The following is a 25,974-nucleotide window of genomic DNA, read 5'->3' as shown; positions in this document are numbered from 1 at the left end:
TTGTCCTTTATTTTGCTAATCTCCCTCTACCCTGCATGTGGTGGGGGATGCAGGTGGGAAGGCCAAATGTGGAAGACAGGTGGGCTGATGGGGCAGGGAGGAATGATCTGGGCAGGAAGGGCCTAGGGTGATTTGATTAGCATCTCCCTGTCTTGCTGGGAGCTGTTTCATCAACAGTTCTTTGGGACAGCCTGGCCTTGGAAACATAACTTTTCAGTCTCCCAGGTGTTGTTCTGGTTTCCTGGGCTCAGATCCACTCTGTTTTCTTTATTAGACTCGATATTAGGCCTGATTTACCTAACTACACTACCTACCTATCCTTAAACCTGGCTTCAAAGGTGATTGCCAAACCGACTTGACAGGGTACTTTGCTAAAACTGGATGTTACAAAAAAGTACACAGATGGGCCTAGAAGATTTCCTTAGCCACTCAAGCCAAGTTTGGCCAACTGAAGAATGGGTAAGCACATAGGAAACCTAAAAGGGTGGGACACAGGTAGAGGAAAAAGAGCAGGAAGAAGATATCAGGGAAAGGTGTCTACTTTAGAAATTTATTTGAAACATTTGTGGACCAAGAAAAAGCTAAGACTTGTAATCCCTGCAGTTCGGGAGGCTGAGGCAGGAAGATGGCAGGTTCAAAGCCAGCCTCTCAGCAAAAGCAAGACGCTAACCAACTCAGTGAGACTCTGTCTATAGATAAAATATTAAAAAGGGCTGAAGGTGTGGCTCAGAGGTTGAGTGCCCCTGAATTCAATCCCTGGTATCTAATAATAATAATAATAATAATAATGCAAGAAAAAAATGAGTTTTTCCTCATGGACCTAAAAGGATACAAAATATAGACTCCTCCTCCTCTGGTTCAATTATCTCATAGGATATAAATTACTCCAAATTGAAAAACAGCATTCTGACTATCAAGTCCAATGGAAATACTTTAGAAGATGTGCTAGGTGGGATGTGCCAAGCAGATGTGCCAAGGGAGGGCACTCTTCAGTTTGAGAAGCATCCCAAGTGATGGGCTGGACCCACAGGGGAAGCACTGTGCTCTTCCAAAGGGATGCTGTTGCCTCAGGCATGTGTGATCATTATTACCAGCCAGTTCAGAGTCAAACTAAGGTCAGCTCCAGAAAAGGAAACATGTTTAAGAACCTGTTTTCTGGGATCCAAAGCTGCAGCTTGCTTTTCCTACCCTTTTAGTATTTACAATCCCCTTTTCTCCTTCATATTAAGAAAAGTAAATGAGCCACCATAAACTCCTTTTGAGGTAGAGCAAAAATCATAAATATGCACATTGACATTTCCTTGGGAAACTAGAATATAAATTAAAGGCACTAGCTCTTTACTCTGGTTAGACATCAAATCACAATTAAATCTTCCTCAAATTCTCTGTTGTCCTGGTAACTGCTCTCTACTTAGAAGGGTGAGATTGCCCAAAAGGGCCTGGAAGGAGAGCAAGAGCTTATTAAGGAATTCTTTCTGATGCTCATAACCACACAAGCCCTGCCAGAGTGGCAGCATGGAGTTGGAGAAAAGCCCTCCTTCAGGTTATCCCAATTGCTGTGATATACTTGGGGCCCTGCTGCGGTTAAATGGCTACGTACATTATAATAACAAGATTGGCTATGGTATACCACAAATATTGACAATAAATAGTATTTTGGATAATCAGATTATAAATCCTCTTAAACACATTTGACTCTAACAGATATATTTAGACTTGCATGAACGGAGCTGGGGTTTTTTTTTTTTTTTTAAGTGTCAATTGGTGTGAATGAATAAAGATAGTTTTAAAGGAGCTACACTGCTTAGGGATTAAGGCCAACTGGAACAATTTACTTAAAAAAAAAAAAAGCCTCCAAGCTTAAGAGAATGGCTCGAATTTATTTGATTGTGGCAGATAAACTTTAATCATTAGGTCTTGTACCGGTAGTCCTGACATAGTTCATCTCTCCATTTGTCCAAAGAAGAATGACTTTTAATTGTGCATAAATAAGATCTTGCAACTCATTGTATTGAGACAATGTTTGCAGCAACAACAAAGAGGGGGAAAATTTAAGTAGCAGTCATTTTTATTTTCGTTTAACAGATTTTTAGCAAGAAGACTCTGAATATGAATCGGCTTCATTTTTAAATCCTGAAGAAAATTTCTAAGCAGCCCATAAGGTGCCACTTCAGTCAGAAGCAATTAAAAAAAGCCTAGAATAGCAAGAAAGAAAATCACAAAATTTGTTTGGACATTGTAGGGAAAAGTTACAAATTACACTAACTCCATTCCCACACCCTACTCAGTCTACTTGCCATTATTCTCTCACATTAAACTTTTCCTAGTTTTGGGGGTGGGAATGGGGCAGGACATGGTATAGGTAGTGAAAAAAAGTTTATATTAAGATATTGCTAGTCATGTTGTAGCTCCAACATGCAAAGTATTTCAAGCCCATCAAAGGATGGAGTGGACATTCTCCCCATAGGCCAGGGGTTCTTCTCAGGGTCAGACCCCTGAGGCATCACTACAAAATGTGAACTCAGCTTCTCCTCTCTGGGTAGGAAAGGAGAAGGCATTTCTCCAGAGAAGATGCTCTCACACTTAGATTTTTTTGACAATATATAGCAACCTGAGGATCCTGGAAACAACCTGAAATTTGGTTTCTCAAAGTGCAATACCAACAGAGGAGATAGAGCTACTTCAATATTTTGCAGGTTCCTTTTTTAAAGTGGCCTCCATCCTATTCTCCAAGCCTCTAAGAAAGCTACTTAATGATGCATAAAACTAATTATTATAAAATAAGACTGAATCTGTATGGTAGCTGTTCACAATGTGGAAAATCACACTTTTTCATGGCCTATTTTCTTTTAAAATGTGTGGCCTTTTCCCATCCTTAATGTGTTCTGTATATGTAAAATAAATACTCTTCGCAGCAGGACCCTGGCTCAGAGGCCTTAAAACCTAATAAAAGAGTCCTGTAGCTTAATGGTCCTTAAATGCTCAACATCTTTTTCACTTAATGTAAAATCCATCTGATCTAATAGCTGTGACTGAATTATAGATATATAATTTTTTTCTATTAAATGTTAATCTTCTGAGTTGGCAGAGCAATAGAAGCTCTAAATTATTAAGAAGGCAATAACCTCTCTAAACTCTTTACAGAATTCAGAATATTCCCAGGACTGCTATCAAGGGGAAAAAATTGCAAACCTGCTTAAAATATAAAATAAAAATCAGGCCTATTAAGTTCAACAATTTGATGGCAGATAACAATTATAAGGGGCATTGTTTTTATTGATGTCTCCCATTATTTCACTGAGAACATACACACACACATATATATATATATATACATACACACATGTGACAGTAAACCTCACAAGTCCTGGCTCTTTTTCATTTACATATGACATTTTTGTTACCTTCCCCTTTTGGTTTAATTCATTCATCCCAATGTTTGTTCATGCAGGCATAAATAATGAAAATGCCCTCTAACAGAACAGTGATGCCACATGCCCAATTATGCTAAACACCAGCACTCCCACTGCCCAGGGAGTCTTGTTGGAATGTCATCTCTGCTGCAGCTTGATTTAAAAAAAAAAAAAATCTGTACAATCATAACTCACTCGAGCCAAAGGTCAATACAGGTAGTAAGACCAGAAACCATGCTAAAAAGCAGGTTAATATGTACCTAGAGACACTGATCTGCAAGGTTGTCTCAAAACATGAAAAAGAGTTGAATTTCCAACCACGAAGTATCAAATCCAGCTTAGCTGGGGACATCACTGAATGAAATGGGAGTTGAAATGACTATTCTATATTCCATTTTCTATTTAGTGTACAATCTATTTTTTTGGTGCAAACTCTGTCTTATTCATCTGTTGCCTGCCCCCCCCCCCAAGTTAACTTATGATATTTAGGGGGCTGAAGTAAGATCTAGATTCTTTTCTTCTCTGCCAACCATATGCTGCTGTATTTTACATGTTCATCACAGACAATTCCTCTCCAAGCCAGATCTTGCAGTAAAAGTACTGCCATTCCATTACTTTGGTGAACATACATAAAGAAAAAAATCACCACAAGGTTGCAGAATTCTGGATGAGGAAAGTAAGGAGGCAATAAGTAGTAGTTTTTTTTTTTTTTTTTTTCACCAGGTGAAGCAAAAGTCAAGAGAAGCTCACAACTGTTGAGTCAAATTTGGCATACATGTAAGTGGGTACTGATACAGCATCATGAACCCCAAAAGTTAATTTGAAACTCTTCCCTTTCCGACTTTGAAAAAAGCAAGCTGAAGAACAGGAGCCATTCAGGCAGGTAAGGTTCTTGTTAGAGAAAAGCTGGCAACACTTGGGGGAAAATGCTTTTGTTCTAAAGCCACAAGATTTTTAAAGCAGCAATGAGCCAATGCATTTAGAAAAACAAAAATAAATAAACTGTATAAAATTTGGTTAGGGTCAAGAGAAAAGGTTTCAAATAAAAAGCAAGCCATAAGAAAGACTGTTAGCTTTTTGTTGCTATGGGAAAATGTCTGACATAACCAACTTTAAAAATAGGAAATGTTTATTTGGGCTCATAGTTTCAGTCTATGGTTGCTTGGTCCTGTTGCTTTCTGGCCTGTGGTGAGGTAGCATACCATAGCAGAAGCAGGGCCGCAGAGGAAACTGCTTACCTGATAGTAGTCAGAAAGCATAGAGGAGGGAGAAGGGAAAAGGGAGAGAGACCAGAATCCCAGTCTCTCTTTCCAGGGCATGCTCCAGTGATCTAACTTCCTTCCAGTAGCCACCCCCTCCCCCAAGAGTCCCATCACTTCCCAATAGCACCATATGCTGGTAGCCAAGCCTTTAGCACATGGGCCTTTATGGAACATTTAAGATTCAAACCATAACAGACTAAGCTAAATTTTGGAACAATGCAGGTATAGCTAGTGATTAAGTCACTATAATTTAAAGTGTTTATTGCATGAATATTTGATTTTAATCATAACACTGACCCTCAGTCAAAGGGAATTAGCTTTTCTGATGAAGCAGGACTGATAAGAGCGATAAGAGAAACTAAGGATTAAAGGATAAAAGACTGCACTGCAGCAGTAATTCAGTCATTATCCCAGAGGGCACCTGCAACATTGTAGACAATAATTCTCTGAATGTGGCCCTAAATTCAGTTCTCACAGTCTTTCTGAACACTGAATGGCAGAGAGATTAGCACTATCCATTATCTATGTCCTACTTGTTTACTAAATAAAAGGCTTTAGTTATCAGTGTTATAAATGCAATCTCTGCCTTTCATATCAAAAGGTGAGACAACAGGATTAGCTTAAAAGGATTCTAGACAGCTAACTGAAAATGATTACCATTCTGAATTTTGACCTCATTTTCTACTCCAAATATTCAAAGATTGGAAATGAACTAGTTCCAAATTTTTATAAGGAGTGGGTTCAAAACAATACTCTACAGAAAATATTTTATTGATGGTTGAAGACAAAATGCACATAAAGTTCCCTTCCCGCCCTATTAAGAAAAATACAACACTGAATTCAAGTATTCAGTCTAGAACTTTGCTCCACTGTTGAGCTTCAATGGTGACCTAAAAGTTACTAAACAGAACTCAGGATAAAAGACATCAATGTATATAATTAAAGAAATCAGATATTGCTTATGTAAATTATGTGTTTACCTAGAGAATTAAAAATAAATCCAATTCTGATTTTTCACCATTGTTTCTATACTGAAGAAATACAGTGGCTTATTCTTTGGTTTGAGAAGCTACTCTGATGGTCCTTTTTCCCCATTATGTAGAGATGGGATAAACATATCTGGTTCAGGATAGTGAAAGACTTTGCTAAGGCACATTTTGCAATTAAAGAAAAGCCAAAATGATCACTTTGTTCAGCTATTTGCTAAATTTTTGGTCTGAATGGTAAATAAAATATTAATAAAAATAATATATAAACTTTTCCTTAATGAGATGTAATCAATAAAAATGGTTATATCATTTACTAAAAACATGTCCTATTTCATTATTTACTGTGTTATTGCACTTTTGTCTAACTTAAAATGTCTTTGAAAATCAATTCTCTAATACTAATTTTGTATTTCACATTATTAATGTCATTAATATAATTTTCCTATAAGTATGAAACATCTCGAGGATGCATGTATAATGAGTGCTTTATATGATACAGCAGCAAATGTCAAAGTAACTGCTCAAAAAAAGTCTATAAATTTTTTGACACTTTAAAATCTAGCATATCATTTTTCTCCAAATACTGTGGTAACAAAAGGCACCACAGGTTAAAAAAAAAATTAAGACATCATTGTAAAGATTATGTAGGAACTTTATTATAAATTCCTGAAATATTTTACCCCTGTGTTTAATCTAAATGTAACTTAGCACTACAAAACATTTATGAAAAGAAATTTACTTTAAAAGGCATAAAAATTATTAGCATAAGAAAAATACTGTACCTCCAAAAGAAGTTAGTCTCTCATTAAGTTATCTCAATAAAGATAGAACTTGGCCAGCCAAGTTACTATGCATGCCTTAAAATTACATGAGGCTCAGGATCAACTAAAAGATCTTTTTGATACACTTAAAAGTAGTCACCAAACAAATTAATTTCTCTTAAATAAATCTTTAAACAAATATTCCTGCCTAACCCCTCTTCATATGGAACCACTCAGATGGCTCACATTTTAAGTAGCTCAAAGATATGTAGTTAGTCCAAGGCAAAGTGTTATGTGGTTTGCAAACTGTAAAAACATATATAGAATACAAGATTTAACTTGATATTGAAAAACTCAGTAACATACTCATCTAATTAAAAAAAACCCTATTAACGGAACAAAATATATTTTATTTTAATTCCAGTAGCAGAGTCAGGCCCAGAAGAGTCAGAGTTGCACACAGAATGCTCAGCACCAGGAGGAGAAGTCAGACTGGGGCTGCTCAGTGCTAATGCTAGCACACAAGCCCCTGGCGCATCTGAATGATCTGTAGTAAGGCCGCCTGAACATCTTCATCCATGTGACCCTGAGAGAAAGAAACGTTTCATGTCATCATTGTTTACATAGATATCGAAAGTCAAAGCCTTTATCTCAGGGCCCAAGAGGTTGTGACTGACCACATGCTAAACCTCACCATGCTAAACCATGCTAACCCTCACCACTGTGATAGGCCACAGGAAATAATGGAAAAGAAAGAACAGCTCTATTGTGAAAATTTTTAAAAAGTCAATAAGTAGTATGCACTAGTTGATTTTAACATCTATTACAGAAAACAAATGGACAAGCTTCTCACTCTTTTTTAATAATGGCTTTAAATGGTTGGGTAGCTTAAGGTTCAAATGAACAAAGTCAACTACATATTTGTGTTATTGTTGTTGTTGTTGCTGCTGCTGCTGCCACTGCTGAGGATTTTTTTCCTTTTTAAATTTTCTAAATAATTGAGGGGAAATAATACTCACATTATAGTTTTCATATGAAATGTGATCAGAAAATAAATATCACTTTACAGCTTGCTTTTTTACTTAGTGTAATAGACATCTTTCACTAGAGCTACTTAGTTAATATTTGTATAATTTCTCTTTGTATTAAATTTCTTTACCTATTCCCCTAAAGATGAAAATACTTTAAATGTATTTCCAACCTTTACAGACAAATATCGAAAGAAATTTCTGGGTTGAAGAGCTGATTCATATTTTAATTTTGTGAAGTACTACAAAAGTTCCCTCTTATGGAGATTATAACAATTTATACTTCCATCCATACAGGATATAAATGCCTATTTCCCTCACATTATGGCCAACACTATGGGTTGTCATCTTTTAATATGTACCAATCCCACAGATTAAAAAAAAAAAACAATGCCCTTTGTTCATTTGTATCTCCCCTGTTACTGAGTAGGTTGACCATCATTGTACATGCAAAGTGACCTTTTTTGGGGGGTCAGGGGGAGAGTGCAGGTGGGAAGTACTGGGGATTGAACCTAGGAGTGCTATACCACTGAGCTACATCCTCAATCCTTTTTGAGACAGGATCTTTCTGGGTTATTCTGGAAGCTGGTCCAGAACTTGAGATCCTCCTGCTTTAGCCTCCCAAGTAGCTGGAATTACAGGTGTATGCCTGATGTGATTTGTATTTTAAAAGAAACACTTTATCCAGGTGTGCTAGTACATGCCTGTAATTGCAGCTATTAGAAGCTGAGGCAGAATGATCAAATAACACACTTTGTCTCAAAAAATAAAGAGGGAGAAAAAAAAGCTGAGATTGTAATAAAGTGATAGAGAACCCGGGGTTCAATTCCAGTACTAAAGAAAAGAAAAGGAAAAAGAAGAAAGAAAGAAAAGGAAGAGAAAGAATCAGGAAGAGAAGGAGGGAGGGGAGGAGAGATTTTAAAAAGTAGAAAGAGACTTCATTAAATGAGTCAATATGGTGGGTTTTCAACAATCTTCTACTTCTTTTTTTCTTTTTTCATTGTTGAAATACTTGAATAGGTTTCAGCACAACACTTCTATTAATATAAAGTTTTGCTTCTGAAATCTGTTTTTATAACAGCAGGATGCTTAAATTTAAAACATTAGCCACAGTTGACTAAACTGAATTCTTAGTTAACTTTATGATGCCAGAAGGCAAGACTATTTCAAATGCCAATTGCTTTTGTTATGTTTCATTAGGACTCAGTAGAAAATAATCTCAAATTTCAGAAATGTAGGTTATATTAAGTGGAAAGGCTTGTTAGTTTGTTGCATCTTTCAGTGAGAGCAAGCTCCTCCTCCTTTGGCCAAAACCAGTGTGCTTCACATCCTCTCTAACACAGATTTTCTATGCTCTTCTACCATTCCCCTCTAAACTTCCCATTCAGGTGTCCACATACAGTTTTTCTAATAACTACAATAAACTTTGAAATCTCAGGTTATCCTCCATCTACTCAAAAGATGGCAGTACGGATGCCTTTTTTTATTAGACCGTTCATTCTTTTTCAGCGGCTCCCCTTCCACCTACAGAAACAGTAGGACTTTTGATTTTAGGAATTTGATATTATAAAGGACTTCTCTTTTTATTATTTTATCTAGTTCTCTTTTTAAAAGTGGTCTTCATTTGAAATTTCCTCTCAACACTCATTCCCCCCACCTTTTAAAAAATTTTAACAGTGTGCCCTAACACCCTTCAAATCCAAATAATTCCTAGTATCTCACTTGTCACTCTAACATTTGTCTCTTGTAGTACACACATCTTCCTGAGAAATCTATTCTGAGAATTTTAGAGATGCTGCTCGTGCAGTTTTGGAGATGCTGCTCATACAGAGCATTAAGAATATATTTTAATATGCTAAGTATTTCCTTAATATGATCTAAAAAGAAACAGTGTTCTCAATATAACCCTAAAGAAGAAAATTTGTAAGCTTATGCTTCAATAAATTTAAGGCTCAATAAATATGATAATCTCTTAATAGACCAAGTTTTCTTTACTTATCACTATTCTACGAATGCCCTCTTTGTCCTCTTCATACTTCTCTAGTATTTTCTACATTTCAAAGAAATACTCCTAAGCTACCAAGAAACATATGAAGCCCTTTCCACTCTCCTCTTTCAGCTGACAGCCACGTGTGGATGTCAAGGCTTTATCTCCAGCTAGCAACACTATTAATGTGCTCTGCCATCATATGTTGCCAAACTGTCTAAAAAATGAGTGACAAGCAGATGGAGACAACACTAAATTTAAGTTGTTGTGTTGCCATATAGCTTTGTAAATTTTTCTGGGAGATATGCAAGCCATGATTAAAAGAAACACAATTATTTTTAAATAAGCATATGGGACACAGCTACTTTAAACATCAATTACTTTTACATGAATTTACTTGAAAATAAAAGCTAATTTTCTCTCAAACAATACCCTTTCTAACAAAGCAATAGTTCTTCACCTGTGCAGCACTAAGGAGGTGTGTCCGATAAATTGCGATTACTTCTTGGTGCTGTCTGTCGGCATCCTAGAAATATGGAAAGATGGGACATATCAGAATATCAGTATTTACATTTCCAAACATGTGGAGGCTTGTGACAATGCTCTCCTCCGGCCTGATGCTACAAAATAGCAACCTATCAAAGGACTTCTGCTACTCTTCTTAGAACAAACCACCTGGGACCTACCAGACACTGAATTCCACAACGTGAAAGAAGATAAACTTCTCTAATGAATGTGCGAGAATACTCTCATGAAAGCAATACCACTTATCCTAGGTAACATGAATTTACTGTCTTGGTTTACATATACTACATGAACTTGTCAGACACTTATCAACTTGTGCTTTGGATTATTGGCAAAATTCTCATTTTATCTCCCTGTCACCAACCTGGGTTCCCTACCATGCTTCCAAGACTGAGGTAGCTCTTACCTCACCTCCTTTTAGTTCAAACACTCCGAGTGGCAGTTCTTTATGTATAAAATGACTCATCAGCTTGGTTCCTAAAGTCCTCCACAATTTGGCTTCATATATTAGCTTCAAGATTCAGGCAAGGCATTTTTTTGTTTGTCTGTTTTTTCAATTGCGCTGGGCCATGCCATCTTACACTCCTTCTTCATGGCTCTTCACCCTATTTCCTTTTCCTAGAAGACCCTCTATTTTCCTTATGCCTACCAAACACCATCTATTTTCTAAGTTCAGGCCAAATACTCTCTTCTTGAAGCAGGCTCCCACTCCACCAGTAATTATTCCTTCCTGGGAAACAAGGATGCTTTGAATGTGTCCCCCGAAATTTCTGTGTTAGAAACTTAATTCTTAATGCAACAGTGTGAAGAGTGGGGAATTCTCAGAGGTGATTAGATCATGAGGACTCTACCCTCATTCATGGACTAATGTCACTATCACAGAGTTGGATTACTAGAGTGGGGTCCTGATGAAGAATGAGTTTCACCCACACATGGTGCCTTCTGCCCCGCTTTTACACAACAAGAAGGCCCTCATCTGCAGCAACCTCTTGACCTTGGACTTCCCAACTTCCAAAACCACAGACCATTACTGTTCATTAAACATTATCCGGTCTGTTATTTAGAGTTATAGCAACACAAATAGATGAAGACAGAACCCTGTCCTTCAGAATCTGGTATTACATTCCTAATTCTGGATCTGACATTTCTCATTTAGAGGTTGGAAGACCCCACTGCTTCAGGCCCTATTGTGAGGCATACACATTATAGTAGGGCATGCACGAGGGAACAAACTCTTTACCTCATAGCAGGACAGAGAGGAAGGGACAGGGTGGGGGTCCCAGTATCCCCTTCAAGGACACACTCCTGATAACTGGAAGACCTCCCACTAGGCCTCATCTATTAAAGTCTTCACCATCTCCCAAAAGCATGGAGCTGGGGACTGTCTTTAACACATGCACCTCTGGGGGACATTTCAGATCTAAATTATGAGCAATAACTTCTTTCTATTCAAAACCAATTCATAACCAAATCCTACAGAATAGAAAAACATTGCCAACAATTTGCATTTGACTAGGTCATGCTTTACTTTGCATTCAATGTGTACTAGCTCAATTAAAAATGTGAACAAGCTGGATGCAATGAGGCAGGAGAATCACAAGTTCAAAGCCAGCCTCAGCAACTGAGCAAAGCCTCAGACAACTTAGTGAGACCCTGTCTCAAAAAAAAAAAAAATTAAAAATGGGCTTCTCATCCTATTTTATGGATGTGGAAGCCAAAGATTAAAGGGAATGTTCCATGCCACTCACTTTTGAGTTGCAGGACTAACACCAGAGCTCCCATCTTTAAGGACTTCTAAATCCAGATACCTTCTTTAAAGTTATAAAGCATAAAAGCATAGGAATTCCTATTTTTGTTCGGAAGGATAGAAGATAATGAAAATCTCCCTTAGGTTAGTAGACCAATATTTTAGAGCACACACTGCATGAGAAATGCTAGATTGGAAACTGGTCATCCCAAGTTTAAATTCCAGCTCTATGATCCCAAACATGAAGTATTTTAATCTTTGTTTTCTTAAGAATCAAACAGTGGGAATAAAATCTGTTTGAAGAATACTTATAAAGACAAACTTTATATTTAAAATAAGTAAAGTATTTAAGATAGTGCCTGGCATATATTAGGCACTAAATAAATGATATTATTATGCCCCCAACAGAGGTAATTTGGGGCAAAAATGATTACATTCTTAGATGTGAACACAGCTACAAATCCATTTGCTCTCCAGAAAAGCCTTACACACAAACTAAGACAGACAGCTGCCAGCCAAGGCCTGTATGTCTGGTACTCACAGCCAGCTGCTGCTGCAGGGCCTTCACTTGGTGCTGAAGAGTGTCAATCAGCTGGCTCTGCCTCTTGGTGGGGCTGCCACTTGTGTATGTGAGTTGGGAAAGGCCATTGAGCGCCTGTTTTAGTCTTTCTACATCATTAAGCAATTCAGTTATCTTTTGAAAAAGAGAAAAAAGTCATGGTAGAAACGCATATCATTTACTTATTCTTTATAACAAACATCTTTGTACAGAAATCAATCCTTGAAACATTTATTCTTTTTTTGCCAGAAAAATGAGGTAGAAATATTGCAAAGATCATTATCAACAATATATACAACATATTATTTGCATTTCTTTGATTTAATTCCTCTCAGTAAATTTCTTAGGAAAGTATCAAATTAAAGAATATAACACATCCTAAGATTAAGAATGAACTTTGTCTTGATTTCAAATAATAAAAAAGGATCTATGAGGGTACAGAAACTATCTTCCAGGCAATGTTTAAAATAGAAAGAGAGGCTCTCCATCTGACAAAGTGTAAAAAGTAAAAGAACACAGCTCATGTATTTCTAAAATTAATTTGTGTACCCTGTTCTTTACGGAAGTTGTATTATTAAGACTACTTTGTGTAAAGAAAGAAAGAAAAAATAGGGAGGCTCTTTAGAGAAGTGGAAAGAGCACAGACTTTGAAGTCAGACTCGATGTGGAAAGTTTAGCTAATTTCCTTTATTTTTCTGAGCCTTAAAAGGTGAAAAACCTTTCATAGTCAAGAAAATCAATGAGGTCATAAATATATACCTAGTACATGCTCAATAAATGACAACATGTACTATTAAACTATATGCTATCATATTCATAACCACCTTCCAAACAAAGTTAGAGAATTTACATTCTGAATTATATGGAAAGATGTGCCAGAATTTGTACTTATACCTCTCTAGTGAGGAGTGCTGGGTCTGAATCTGCTTTTACTCATCGATAGTTCCTAACAGCTGCCATATAAGACACTTAATAATGACTTGTTGATTAGATAAAACTGTAGTCAATCTTCATCTCATGTCCACAGCAGAAATTATATGACTACCAGTTTCAAAATATTGTTGAATACCTATTCTGTAAATTGTACCATGAGATTGAAAGAGAAAGAAAATTAAGTTATAAACCCTGCTCTTCAAAGCTGGTTGGAAAGATCAGTCACACAATTCTAATGCAGTAATACAAATGTTTTAAATGCATGGAAAAGCCAAAACAAAATATGCGTTCTAGAAGATGAACCCTTTACTGAAGCCTAGAGTGGACAGGATAGGCTTTAGGAAGGAGAATAAGGGGCTAAAGAATGTACAGTATTCAACTCAATAAGAAAGGAGGGGCACTACATACTGGCCCCACTGAATTCTGACTATTCCTCTAGGAAGCCAGTGAATCACAGTATTTTTTCAACTCTTGGATGTACTATCCAAGGAATATTAGGAAAAATGCTTTTGATTTTTGTGTTTTTTTTTTCAATTCAGGATCTTCTGCACATCAATAGTCATAACAAAAAGGGGGTACTTATTTAATAACTTTGTCAGCTTGTCTGTGGAATTCTATGGTAAAAAATCCCATTCTACTCTGGCCGTCCTGCTCTGGGGTTTTCAGTGAATAGCCACACAGACTATACTGTGCCTACCTTATTATCTTTTGCTTCAATTTGTTTAGCAGATTCTTGAATTCTTCTCTGTAACTCTGTGATTGTTGTTAAGGACTTATCACATCGTTCCTTCTGATCCTTGATTTCTTGCTCAATGCTGAAATGTACTAAATCCTTTTCATCTTTCTTCTTTTTGGCATGCAAAACCTCTTCACATACTTCATCATACTTTCTATTGAGATTGGCCAGTTTTTCATTTAAATTGGAAATCTGAGTCTCCAAATCACTTTTTGTTGCTTTATATTTAGACAAATCAACTACCTCTCTTGTCTCTAATTTCTTTAATGCTTGTTTAGTGTTCTGAACCTCGGTCTGGAGTTTAGAGACTTCTTCAGTTTTGTTTTGGCTTTCTTCTTCCTTTTTTCTCAAGCTAATTTTCATGATTCCAACCTCTTTCTCAAATGCTTCCTTAATCTGCAAATGCTCCACTAGGGGTACTGAAGAGTTCTTTTGATTCTCCAACAGCTGATGCAGTTTGGTCACCGTCTGTTGCTCTTTCTCAAAACACCTTTGCTTAGTCTTCAGTTCTTCCTTTAAATTCTCAATTGTGCCATTAAGAGACTTTTTCAGAGCCTCAACCTGTTCCAATGGAACATGCTGTTTTTGCAAAAGATTTTGTGCTGCAAGGATCTCCGAACCCTGTCTGGCATTTTCTTCCATGAGCTTCTCTTTCTCCTTCTTTACTTCAGTGTATTTCTGTGACAGGTCTTTTAACTCTTTGTTTAGCTCTTCTGTTTTTCTGCTTAATGCTCTTTCGGTTTCACGGGAATTCACCATTAGAGCACTCTTATCCTTTAACTCTTTCTGAAGGGCGAAAATCTCCTTCTTTAATTTGTCATTCTCTAGCTTGCTTTTTTTGGCCTCTTCTTCTCTGACAGTACACTTCTGTGTCTGCTCTAATAGCTGTTCTTTTAGTTCTTTCTCTGTCACTTTGAATTTTCGCTCACACTCTTCAAAGCTGATAATTGGGGCATATTTTAGCTTGATGCATTCTTGTATTGTATCAAGTTCCTTCTTCTGGGCTTTAATTTCAGCATGCAGTGTAACAATCTCTTCCTGGCCTTGGTTGTACTTGGTCAGGATCGCAGCATTAGCATCCTGCTCCTTCTTTAGGCTCTGGCTCATAACACGCATCTTTCCCTCATGTTCTTCCAGGCTGATGTACTCAGCTTTTATTTGATTCTGAGTGTTTTCCAGGTTTCTTTTTAAAATTTCATTCTCATCCTTTATTTTTATGAATTCTTGATTTATACCTTCAAAGCTTTTCTTCACATCAAATAATTCTCTGTTAGTTTTATCTAAAGAGTTATTCAAGGCAGTCTTAATCTCTTCGTGGGTTTTGGCTGGTACATACTGGCTACTCAGAGTCTTTTTCAAACTCGTGTTTTCAGACATGAGTGCATGAATTTTCTCTTGGTCTTCACCACATTTTTTATTAAGTTCAGATTGATGTTTTTTAAGTTCAACAATATTGGATTTCAGAGCCATTATCTCTTTTTCATGTTTCTCAGGAGGTATAAACACAGTTTCCAGGTGGCTAACATTCTTACTTAATCTGTCATTTTCCATCAGCAATTTCTCCGTCTCCAACTTCTTCTCTGTATATTTTTGTGTTACATCTGAAAGCTTTTTATTCAAATCATCAATATTTATTTCATGTGACTTTTTCATTTCTTCACTTACCTTTAAAGGAACATAATGATTTTTCATTTCAATTGTTAGATTATGTACTTGCTGGTTGAGGAGCTTCTTATCCAGAGAAACTTTTTCAACTTCCTTTTGTAGTGCCTGGTTTTTCAGTGTTAGCTCAGTGATCTTCTTTCCAAGCTCTCCTGACTTTTGTTCTAACCTGCTCTTGAGCTGCTCATGTTCCTCTGGTCTCACGTGTTGGGCGAACTTGGCCTTAATATTCTCAAGTTCTCTCTTCAGCTGTCTAATTTCGCTAAGTGATTTTTCATATTCTCTTTCCATCTCTGCCAGTTTTTTTGCTTTCTCACTCACTTCATTTGATAATAAGCTCTTCATGTTTTCAAATTTTTCTGTTGGAATGGAAAGGGCCACCTTTGCTAACAATTCTTTTAACTGGCATTCCATCTCCATGACCTTTCTTCCTTTCTTCTCTCGTTCCATTTCACACATACTAAATTCCTTCTGCAATCGCTTATTTTCTTCTATCAACCTACCTTCATCCCTCTTAAACTGTTCTACTAACATCTCATTTTGTTTGATTTGGTTTCTTAACTTTCCCACTTCTGCAGATGCGCCTTCATATTTTGCTTTCATGTCTTTCAGCTGATCCTTCAGTTCTTCCATTACTCTGTGATTCCCTGTGGCTGCTTCACTGGTTAGGTGCTCTTTAAGGGCAAGAAAATGGGTCTGCATTTGTTTCACTTTACCTTCTGACTCGTACATTCTCTTCTGCACATCTTTTAATGCATCTTCTAATTGCTTTATCTGTTCATCTGAGTCCTCCTTGACCCTTTCACATTCTAATGCTAAGGCTTTGCATTCTGCCACTTTGTGAGCCAGTTCATTTTGGAGCTTGAGTCGATCTTGCTTTGCTGAATCACAGAAGGTTCGCATTGCTTCTAACTCTTTCTTTAAAATTTCATTTTCAGAGTATGAGGTTTGACTGGGTAAAGATAGCTCCAGTGGTCTTAACATAGATCTGCTTTGCATATGAGCTGGCATACCTGGGGAAGTACACTGAAAAGGAAAACAAGGCATCAATCACAAAAGTCTAAAGAAGACAAAGACTTCTTATTTGCCAAACTGTAGAAAAGGTTGCACATCATCAGGAGTCAAAGGGTTTTTCAGAGTAAGTAGGTATGTTGAGGACTAAAAATCACATCACTGATTTATACGGCAAGAAAAGCAGTTTTGAATATGATTTTTTTTAACATACTCAAAATATTTTGGGAGTTCTGTATGCTTGAATCTATTTCTGGCAGAACAAGAAAGAAAAATAGCTGTGGTCTCTGGGCTCTATTTTCTCTTTCTTTCCCCATTCATAATTCCTACCTATAAAACAAAAATATCAATTTTATCAAAAAATATTTACCTCTATGTTTTATGATATATGATGTACTAAGAATTACATATTATTTAGCAGCTGCTGGGTTTTTTTTGGCTGGAGGGGGGTACTTGAGGGTTGAACCCAGAGGTACTTAACCACTGAACTGCATCTCCAGCCCTTTTTATGTATTTATTTTTTATTTTGAGACATGGTCTTGTTAAGTTGCTTAGGGCCTCATTAAGTTGATAAGGATAGCCTTAAACTCATCATCCTCCTATCTCAGTTTTCTGAGTTGATAGAATTAGAGGTATAAGCCACAGTGCTTGGCTTACATATTATTTAACTTCTAATAAGACATGTGACTTCTGAGTACCCTTACTGTTAACTCTGAAATAATGTTCTTTAAATTTTAAAAATACCACCAAAATAAACCCAGCTAGTATAAGAGCTGTCAAAAGAATGTCAACTCACAAAAAGGAATCAAGTTTTCTTAGGAAAATAAATTAGAATATAGCACATAATAGTCATATAAAATTTGAAGGGTACCTTGTTCCCTCTCTTAAGTGCTGACAAAAAGAGGAAGTATAATTAAACTTCTGAGTGAAATAGTTCAAATACCAGAACATGCAATCATGAAGGACTAAATTTAGCTATTTTTATTTTCTCAATATAGCCTATTACAATAAAGGCTCTTTACAAGTACTAATTCATTGATAAAAGCCACATGTCATGAGCACATCCTATTATTTTAATGGGCAGTTAAATGAAAACTGTCTTCTTCTGAAACAAGAGAAAGAAAATTGACAACATGGAATAATTTCCTAGCCTGGATCTGCTGCCAAATTATCCTTTAATTTATCAATTATCTTTAGACTTATAGCTATTTTAATTGCCCCCAAAATTACACACACAGCTTCACAACTTATATGCCTATTTTATTAAAATCACATACTTACCTAATCTTAAATACTGGTAAGTTGATAACCATTCCTTCCACTTAGATGCTTAGAATTTCCCACCTTAAAGAGGCCTTACACTTTACCTAGGTCTACTCACTCTGACTACACAAAAGAAGGTATATAAAAGCCTTTACAGTCCAAATATACATCAGTTCTACAGGCTATAGAAGGTGCTAGAAATACAAACCTTAAACGTACTAGAAAATAAGGACCTGAAGCAGATACATAAATAAGTAGTAAGAAAAAAAGCCAATACTCTAACTCTTGGAAGCTTGCTTTACTTAGAGGTGAATTTCCAAAACATAGACTGTATATTTAATTGAAAGGATACATTTCAAAGCCAAAACAATTTATTTCAAAATTACTCATATCTGTTTTCACCCTTCCATGGGAAAATGTGAAGCGTTAACTGCTAATAATAACAGAGGCTCATTAACAAAGACAATGAAACTGTAATTCAAATCTTGTTTAAGCCAATACTACCACAAACACTCTAGAGGACACCACAAACAGCAATCTCTGTTTTGATTAAACTCAAGAAAACAAGATCAACTTTGATAATGAAATCTTTACTTAATGCATGCAGATTTAATAAATATATACATAGGACTGTTTTTTCTTTTTTTAAAGATACAAATATTTTCTTAAAACTTTTTTTAAATAAAAGAAACAATATTACCTGTGAATCTGTCATATACATTTGACCTTGTTTAAGAAGCACATCTTCTTTTCCTAAATAAATCCAAATAAATGGCACCTTAAATATCTACACCAAAGTAGGCTAAATATTCATTTAGTATCACTCTCTCACTTATTATCCCATCAAAAGAAGCAGGAAGTACAACAAAATTATTCTTGTTCTAAAATATCTATTTTTCTTATTATTTCTACTAAATATAAAGGAATTATATAAGGTCTATAGTAAGCTGTTTTTTAGAAATATGAAAGATGGTTAAATAGGCTACATAATTAGTATAAAATATACAGTCAAAATAAAAATATGTTCTCTGAGATTCATAGGATATGTATTATCATTATACTGAGTGAAGAGTTTAATACTCACTAGGAAGAAAAAATAGATTTTTTAGAGAAAGTGTAAAACTGAAGAGTAAATGAAGTGAAGACTATGTACAGTCCTAAAATAATAAATAAGTAATTATTTATGAAACTTGTAATTACAAAATGCTTATCTGAATTGAGATTGATTTCTCCAAATCAAAAAACTGTGTTTTTTTTTATTTCCATGAAAAAGCCAACTATCACAAGAAAAATGTCTACTGATCAAAAAGGCAAATGTGGTAATTCATATAATGTACAATTTAAAACTACAGGTGGCAAAGGAAAACAGGGCCTCAGTGACTCTCAGAGTTTATGGTAGAGGTCATGGCATTCATCTGAACCTCTTCCTATTCTACTTACTGAAGTGTAACACACAGGTAGGTGTAAAAAATTTAAGAGCAGGAGTATTATGTACAATCAGACAAATAAATAGGTATAAATATTCTTTTTCGCTTGAACTGGGAGAACCATAATAACAAAGCCAATATTTTTATACTCACGGTTACTGAAATGACTTCCTGATCCTAAATGATCACTCTGAAATCAGAAGCATAAATTAAAACACTTTCTGAATGCTGCTTCATTTTCTTGAAAGTTCTAGTTTAGCTCTAAATGATCCAGTCATTAAAACCACATTTTTTACATTCCTTTTTTCTCCTGAGTATTATTCTATTTGATCCCACAAAAAGACACAGCACTAACAATTAGACAGATCAGCTGGGAATAAACAACTTCACTAAGCATTTAAAAGCAGCTAAGTGTTTCAAGGAAAAACTTTATTGCTCTATAGAAAAAAAAAAAGTGAGCCCCAAATAAACTGAAACAACTTTCAATATCTAGTGTTTGCCCCTGCTTTATCTCAAAAGGAAAGAAGTATCCCATTTGCATCCAGGACTCATTTTACTTTACCACTGTTGGGAGCAGAAACCCTACCTCAGTGACTATGAAATATTTGTGTAATCCCTTCCTTTGGAATTTATAGAATATTGATTACTTTTGAAAGCAAAAGGAGACAAAGAGCAGAAATGAAACTGTGGCAAAGACCTACACACAAAGGTAGTAATAAACCTGTCAATGTATCAGTTAGGAAAAGGAACACAATAAACACTTCAGATACTGTGAATTAAAATACCCTTGGTTTGCTCCTTTTCCCAAGTAAGGAAAATACAAAGAATCTAATATATAAACTAAAGTATCACACTTCAAGAATAAGTGTATGCAGATGAAGTTCTGGGAGTATTAGTAGCAAAAGCTACTCATCAAACTCTTACATTAAGTTACTATGATAAAAAGTCTAGAGTTTCATAGCTAAATTAATGCCACCTCCATTAAACCTTAATGCTCTAAATGTGTGAAAAATCTCTCTAAGCTTACTTAAGTTCTTCATTCCATGCAATATTTAATATCAGAGTTTGTAAAAACCTAAATAGGCTTGTATGTGGATATAAGGGATCGAGGTTATGCACACAAGGAGTTTAAAAAAACCTTAATTTGGTTTTGTTATCTTTATTTCTCAAATGAAAACAAATGCATGGATTATAAAATTATACTTAAAATATTCATATTTCCATGTATTTTTTCTATAAATGTAAGGGAAATACCTTCATATTTAGTATTACACATAACTCACAGTAATGCTATTGGTAGTTTAAGAAGTTTTTAAACATGTGAGATGATACAGTAATGGATATTTAAGTTGTTCCTTGGTGTCCATGAGGATTGGTTCCAGGACCCCACAGATGCCAAAATCTATAGATGCTCAAGTCTCTTATAGAAAATGGTACAGTATGTGCATTTGACTTCTATCCATATCTTCCATATAATTTAAATCATCTCTATATTACTTACAATACCTAACACAAGAAAAATGCTATGGAAATAGTTGTTATTTAGGAATATTAATTAATATTTCTAATATTAATTAGAAAATAGTATGTGTTCAGTAAAGATGCAATTTTAAAAATATTTTCAATCTGCAGTTTATTTAATCCATAGATGCAAAAATCATGAACATGAAAGCCTGATTTTATTGAAAGTTTTTATTTTATTTATTTTATTCTTAGATTTTAATGGCTGCTTTCATAAATACTGGGTCACATATAAATAGGTCCTGTAATTTTCTTCTTGAAAGTAAAAAAAAATCATTCCTAGCATGAAAATTAATCAAAATTAATATGTAACAACTAAGAAAACTAGCCCCATTGTATTGAAAGAAGGGTTACAAAATGGAATGTACAATATGACTCAAGCTGTTAAATGAGTATGTGAAAAACAAGATATTGGTCAGGTACTAAAAGCACAAAGATGATAGGTGTCTCTATTTTCTGCTTTTAGTTTGACTATATTTTCTAATTTAAAAATGCATATTGGTTTTGTGATAAGAAAAATAAGTTACTTTTCTACAGATTATTATGACCTTATTGAAAGTTACAAACCTGACAAACTAGAGTTTCTCTACAGAAAACAACTTATTCCTGAGACATGCAGAGTAGAAGAAAAGTAAGGTAAAAACAGTACCCAAATTACAGGTGCCAGACTTTGATGATTACTTCAAAGGCCCTGTTTATACACCTGTATTTTCTCATTCAAGCTATTCTAAGTGCAAAACTAGCATGTGAGTTAAGATACCTGGGTTCAAGTTTCGGCTCTGCTACTTCCTATTTGTGAAGTCCCTCACTGGGTAAAACCACTCTGCTCTTCAGCTTCCTCACTTATAAAGTGCAGATAATAAAACATATCACACAGGGTTGATGTGCTCATTAACGCACATACACTGCACAAAGCAGAATAGGATTTGTTCTATGAAAATGTTGACTATGACTAGATTTCACAACCTTAAAAAGAAGATTCTTCAAATACGACTAGATTTCATAACCTTTCAAATGTGGAAAGAAATCCCTACAGTTAGATTATTCTTATGTTTTAGCTTATAGAACTGTTTCTGAACACTCTCTAGAATGTAGCCATAAATAAAACACTTTTGTTCTATTTTTAAAAATGTATGAAGGCCTAACTCAGCTGCCTGAGTACACCAGCATTAAGTGCCCACTATAATAATTTCTGCCCACATATACTCTGTGTAATCACAACCCACGTCAAGATACAGAGTATGTACAGCAGCCCAGGAGCTTCTTCATGCACTACTCTGGCCTATAACCCCTTCACCAAAGGGTGGCCTCTATTAAATATCCAACAACACTGATCTGTTTATCTGCTTTTAGATTTCATAGAAACAGAACTGTGCAGTATGTACTCTTTGTGTCAGATTGCTTTCCTGCAACATTACATCTGTGAAAGTCATCCATGCTTTACATTCTTTTTTCATAGCTGCACACATATTTCTTTATTTACAAAGAAAACAATTTACTCTGCATGTCCCTCAAAATATGCTGAAACTTAACTTAGGTGGTACCAGAGGTGGAGCCTTTTGGAAAGTGATTAAGTCACAAGGGCTTTGCCTTCATGAATGAATTAGTGCCTTATAGAAGAGATACCAGGAACTAGCTTAGCCCTCTTTTTGCCCTTTCACCTTCTGCCAAAGGAGAACACAGTTTCATATACTTCCACCACATGAGGATGCAGCCAGGAGGCCCTCACCAGAAGCAAATGAGGGCACCTTGATCTGGGATTTTCCAGTCTTCATAAATGTGAGAAATAAACTTTTGTTCTTTATAAAGTACCCAGTCTTGGGCACTTTGTTAGAGCAGCACAAGTGAATTAAAACACACTTTTAAAGTATCGTGGAATTATATTTCCCAGTAAGAATAAGATTCATTCTCAATCAGCCACTTTTTTCAGCAATCCCTAATGATGAATGACATTATACAAAATATAATATGGCATTACAGTTAAAAGTTGAAGAGAGGTTCCCCTTAATGTAGCAAGAGCAAGGAATGACAAGAAGCAAGTGTGAGAGAGGCTTTAAGTGCTGATAACATTCTGTTTCTTGATCTGGATGTGTTTAAATTGAAAATTTATTAACTTGCACACTTTAAGTGTGTACTTTTAAAATGTCTATTTTATTTCAAAAAAAGTTAAAAATAGGACCTTGAAGAAACTAAAAACTAACTGATTCAACCAATGGTGAGTATGTGATGTCAGCTTTATTAATATACCATTCTCACCAAGATGTTCTAATTAGACCATATGCACACAGTTCTTCCTGAGACAACCCTGGTCATACTGCTTTTCATTTATATGATTCTTTATTAATCTTGCCACTATAATCACTGAAAATTTACAGGTAAAAACATGAAGTTTTGAAAAGGTACAAATAAACAACTAAGAAGGTTGGGGAAAAGAATCTGGACTGGAGCTAAGTGTCAACAGCATGCTAGTCAACTGTAATGACCTCACCTAACCGTTACAACTCTCTGAAGAAAGGCAAGATAGTCCTAATTTTTCCAAAGAGGCAAAAAACTCAGAGATTTTAAACAAAATCCTGAGGTCACACTATAACAAAGAGTTATAACCCAAATTCAAGTCTGATGCCAAGCCCCTTACTACTACTACCTACTATGAATTATAGGAAATGAATAAGTTTTCTATACCTCAAGATATTTAAATCTATTTTTCAGAGTCTCAATAGTTCTTAAGCTTTCTTCATGTTGCTTTTCTTTAGCTGCCAAGAGGGACTTCAGCTTTTCTCTCTGAAAAGCAAGGAATAAATACAGAGTAAAATCACCCTGTGCATGAAATAGGAATTCCTTTGAGAACTGGAGTTAATGAATTCTCTAACCTGGTGGAATTTATTAGTAGAATTAATAACATAAATATGCTAATAAATCATGCAATATATACAAATATAAAAAATTCAAATCTCTGTTATTTAAATCTTAGTATGTTCATCCTTTATAATGTTTAGAATTTTTCATCATGTCATGATAAGTTTCACAGAAAACAATATTCAAAACAATTTTAAGTCGCACATAGGTTTTTCTTTCCCTTTAAGCAATAACTAGAAATAGAATCTTGTTTTTCATTTCAATTTAGGACTTAAACCTTTACTACAATATTATCTTCAAATTTACAAAACACTTTATATGTTTAAAATAAAATTTAGCATCCTACCTCACTTTCCAGATCATCAGCAACCATTACTTCCTAAATTTAAGAAAAAGAAATGTATTTTAATTCTTGAAAGTTTATCTCAAAAGATAAGAGAGTGGCAAATATATTTTTAAAAGACTGGTAAATGCCTTTAAGATTGGAGACAAGGATGTGAGAAGAAAATGGTAAGTGCTACCATATCTGGTGTAGTTCATTCTTCTTACCGACTTCAGAAGCACTTTTTTGATTTAAGTCTAAAGAAACTTCCCAAGTCCTATCTGCTCTTCCTCCTCATATCTTCTGCCTACAGCTGCTTCTTCAATCCCCTGGCCTCTACTATAGTTCAATCTTTTGCTATTATCATACACCTAAATTATTGATAATGGCCTTTTTTGGTATGAGCTTCCTTATTGTAAAATGTCACATACACACAAATATAAGTCCATTTTCAATACTTTAAGTATTATTTAGAGGACAATAAAATAATCATCTGTACCACTATCTTTCTATATTTATAGTAAAGGAATGTATATCTTCTATAATTCTAAAGTTCAGGATTAATTTTATATGCTAAATCAAAATTGCTAATTTATTTTTCTGTTAAAAGCTACTATGTCATGAGTTGTCCTATGGGAAGTTCTCATAGCAAGGAATGAGGACCCTTTAACAAGCATCACGTCAGTCAGCTTCAGAGCAGATCCTTTAGCCCTTCAGATACTGCAGCTTGGTTGACTGCCTGACTTCAACCTGAGGAACCTGGAGCCAGAACCAACCCTGCTCTTAAAGCTTCTAAGTTTGAGGGTAACACATTACACATGAATAAACACCTAATATACCTTGTGTATATGAAATTATCTTTATTTTATCCTCTTGTTTGATTGAGTATTTGACTGGCGATAGAATTTTAGCATGAAATTTATTTTCTTCAAAATTCTGAAGGTATCCTCTACTGTCTTCCAATTTTCAATGTTACAGTGAGATTCAGAGTCATTTTGATTTCTGATCCTTGAACATGCTACCTGACTCTTTTAGGGAGTGGGGGGAGACAGTTGTTTGTAGGATCTTCTTCGTCCTCAATTCTCTGAAGCTTCACAACAATTGCTAGTTTCATCAACGGTGGGTCCTCTCTATGTGGAAAAGCATGTCTTTCATTTCTGGGAAATTTTCTTTAGTTACCTTTTTGATGATTTTCTCCCCTCTGCTATCTCTTTCTGGAACACCTATTACTTAGATGCTGGACTATGTTTGTTTTCCAATCTTTCTACTTTTTTCTAGTTGACAAGTCTTTATCTTTTTTCTATATTTGCAGGGCATTTTCCCAGATTCACTTTTTTTTTTAATATCAGAATATTCCCCTTTTAGATGAGATATTTTCTTGTGTCACTGAAAATATCAAGAGTAGTCAGTTTTAAGGTTTTGTTTTTAAAACTTCCTTTCCTGCACAAACCATTTCTTACATTCTCCTGTGTGTTAAATCTCTACCTTCCACAGCTCATAGATATGCAGCACCTTGATTTTTGCTCGTGTTCGAAAGTGAAGACTTTAAGAGCTGACTGAAAGGTCTACGCCTGTGTATAACTAAGGGTTGTACTGCAAGACAGTATGATGGGGCCAGCTAGGTAAGGAACCCTTCATTTCAGCATTTTAAAGTGTTTCCTCCTTGGGCTGGAAAGATTCCTTTGAGAAGACTTCCAATCTCCTGCTGGCTGTAAAGGTCTCACTTGCAGAGCAACAGGATCTTAGCACTAAGAATGCCAACCATTACTTAACCTAGTGTGTTTCTTACGGTGCACCCACCTTTGGCTACACTTGGTGTCCTCAGTTCAGATATTCTTCTATTGAGAAGAATAAAGAGGAGCAGTTAGAACTGAATGAAAAGAGTCAGGTATTTAGGAACCTGTTTTTTTTTTCTTTAAACAGAATTTTAACTACTCATTCAGCTTTCATTCCTAAATCCAGAGATAGCTGA

General features: G+C 35.4%; 1 protein-coding gene across 9 annotated transcripts in view; it reads right to left on the bottom strand.

The window, feature by feature from the left end:
- Nucleotides 1-5,428: 5,428 nt before the first annotated feature.
- The window catches only part of Uaca (uveal autoantigen with coiled-coil domains and ankyrin repeats), a 99,259-nt gene continuing 78,713 nt past the window's right edge, over nucleotides 5,429-25,974 (bottom strand). For all 9 annotated transcript variants that reach the window (XM_005316740.5, XM_040274115.2, XM_078049360.1 and 6 more), the window contains 8 exons: nucleotides 24,027-24,059; nucleotides 23,507-23,605; nucleotides 19,457-19,493; nucleotides 18,577-18,629; nucleotides 13,902-16,628; nucleotides 12,254-12,406; nucleotides 9,901-9,966; nucleotides 5,429-7,011 (listed from right to left, as the gene is read on the bottom strand). In XM_005316740.5, coding sequence (XP_005316797.1) covers nucleotides 6,940-7,011; nucleotides 9,901-9,966; nucleotides 12,254-12,406; nucleotides 13,902-16,628; nucleotides 18,577-18,629; nucleotides 19,457-19,493; nucleotides 23,507-23,605; nucleotides 24,027-24,059 — 3,240 coding nt within the window. In that variant the 3' untranslated portion in view covers nucleotides 5,429-6,939. The remainder of the gene's footprint in view (nucleotides 7,012-9,900; nucleotides 9,967-12,253; nucleotides 12,407-13,901; nucleotides 16,629-18,576; nucleotides 18,630-19,456; nucleotides 19,494-23,506; nucleotides 23,606-24,026; nucleotides 24,060-25,974) is intronic.

The sequence above is a fragment of the Ictidomys tridecemlineatus genome, chromosome 5 (genome assembly GCF_052094955.1).
Source record: "Ictidomys tridecemlineatus isolate mIctTri1 chromosome 5, mIctTri1.hap1, whole genome shotgun sequence".
In the NCBI taxonomy this organism is placed as follows: Eukaryota; Metazoa; Chordata; class Mammalia; order Rodentia; family Sciuridae; genus Ictidomys; species Ictidomys tridecemlineatus.
The sequence above is the reverse complement of the archived record's forward strand: the minus strand, read 5'-3'. Positions and strand labels throughout refer to the sequence as shown.